The sequence below is a fragment of the Vollenhovia emeryi genome, unplaced genomic scaffold (assembly GCF_000949405.1).
Source record: "Vollenhovia emeryi isolate VEMERY1.0 unplaced genomic scaffold, V.emery_V1.0 DF947890.1, whole genome shotgun sequence".
Lineage (NCBI taxonomy): Eukaryota > Metazoa > Arthropoda > Insecta > Hymenoptera > Formicidae > Vollenhovia > Vollenhovia emeryi.
In genome coordinates, this window is record NW_011958476.1 from 1 (window position 1) to 1,585 (window position 1,585).

The 1,585-nt window shown below is 44.4% G+C and overlaps 1 protein-coding gene across 1 annotated transcript; it reads right to left on the minus strand.

Moving 5' to 3' along the window:
- Positions 1 to 10: 10 nt before the first annotated feature.
- Positions 11 to 1,578, minus strand: LOC105557485 (the record flags this gene model as incomplete). Its single annotated transcript, XM_012004735.1, has 2 exons — positions 1,185 to 1,578; positions 11 to 865 (listed from the first exon to the last, which is right to left on the minus strand). Coding segments are annotated over exons 1-2 (1,107 nt in total), but the record flags the coding sequence as incomplete, so codon positions are not given.
- Positions 1,579 to 1,585: the final 7 nt, after the last annotated feature.

The window sequence follows — 1,585 nt, forward strand, 5'->3', positions numbered from 1 at the left end:
ATTCCAAAACGCGTGCAGTTTGTGGATGCTGATCCTTGTTTTCCGATGCCAACTGTCTGAGGCAGCGCATTGCTAAATATGGTGCGCAGTTCGTGCCGTATGTAACTGTCTTCAGAGCATATGTACCTATGGGAAGATCTTCAGATTTTCTCCAAATTATCAGCTGTAGTCTTCTATCCTCCTCGTTCACCAAAATCTGCCGAAACATCATGGCTATGTCCGCAGTTATTACGTATTTATGCAATCGAAATCTTAGCAATATGTGCATCAAGTCATTTTGTAAATTCGGTCTTGCCAAGAGCATATCATTTAACGACCGACCGCTGCTCGTCTTGGCTGATGCGTCGAACACCACTCTCACCTTTGTTGTGAGATGATCTGGCCTCAAAACTGAATGGTGTGGAAGAAAGCATGTCAACCCGTTTTCGCTTAGAGTATCTCCATCCACTGGCTCCATGTGCCCTTGTCTCTCGTATTCTTCCATGAATCTCACATAATCTTCCTTGCGGTTAGGTTGCCGTTTAAATCTGCGCTCCAAAGCCTTAAATCGTTGCAAGGCAACTTCTCTTGAGCTACCAATTGTGACTGCCTCATTTTTGGGTAGGCTTACTACAAATCTTCCAGTGGGATCTCTGGAAAGTGTCGATATGAATTGTTCCTCGCAATATCTTTCTTGTGTGGTTAGTTGTCGAAGCTCCGGTACCTCCTCCTGAGTCCAGAATCTTTCAACCTGTTCGTTTAATGATTTGTTGACAATCAAGAGTGATGTGGAAGTTACCCTTGGTTTAGCGTCAATGAGCTCGCCTCCAATTATCCAGCCGAGCTGCGTTTTTTGCCAGATTGGACTTCCCCTCGACATCTTGATCTGCATAGAACTTATAAACATGGAAGGGGAATAGCATATACTCTCCGTAAGCTGAAACTGAGTCCAACATCTGTGTGACAAGGATAGATAGAAGATGACTTTGGTCCGTTATGCGCATGCGTTAAATCGTTTTGCGCATGCGTTATTGTAATCTCGTTTTGGCCGCGCATGCGTTATTGTAATCTCGTTTTGGCCGCGCATGCGTATTTCGAGGAAAAGTCATAGAACGAGACAGAATTCTAGTTTCTTCTGTCTCACTTCTTGGCTTCACTTGTGCCGATCCGTTTCCCCTTCCATGTTTATAAGTTCTATGCTTGATCTGTCCAACGCATAATAGGTTCCAAAACAGACCTGCACCTATTAGAAGATCTATTGTGCCTGGTTTGTCGAAATTCGGATCTGCAAGTCGTTGATCCCTTGAGATATTGAGGAGCATCCTGTCCAGTTTGAATTGCGGAAGTCGTTCTGTTATCCTTGGAAGCACCAGGCAATCCAGATTAGCCTTAAATCCGGAGTGTTGCGATTCGATACATATCTTCGTTGCAAGCTGAGTATTTGTTGCCATTTGCATGATACCATTGACGGCCTGTTCTTCTGTTCTGCATGGAAGCTGCAGTCTAGCTAACAAATCTTCTGTAATGAAATGCGATTGCGAGCCTGGATCCAACAGCGCTCTACATGTTTGTCGATTGCCCTCTCTGTCTCGGACATATACTTGTA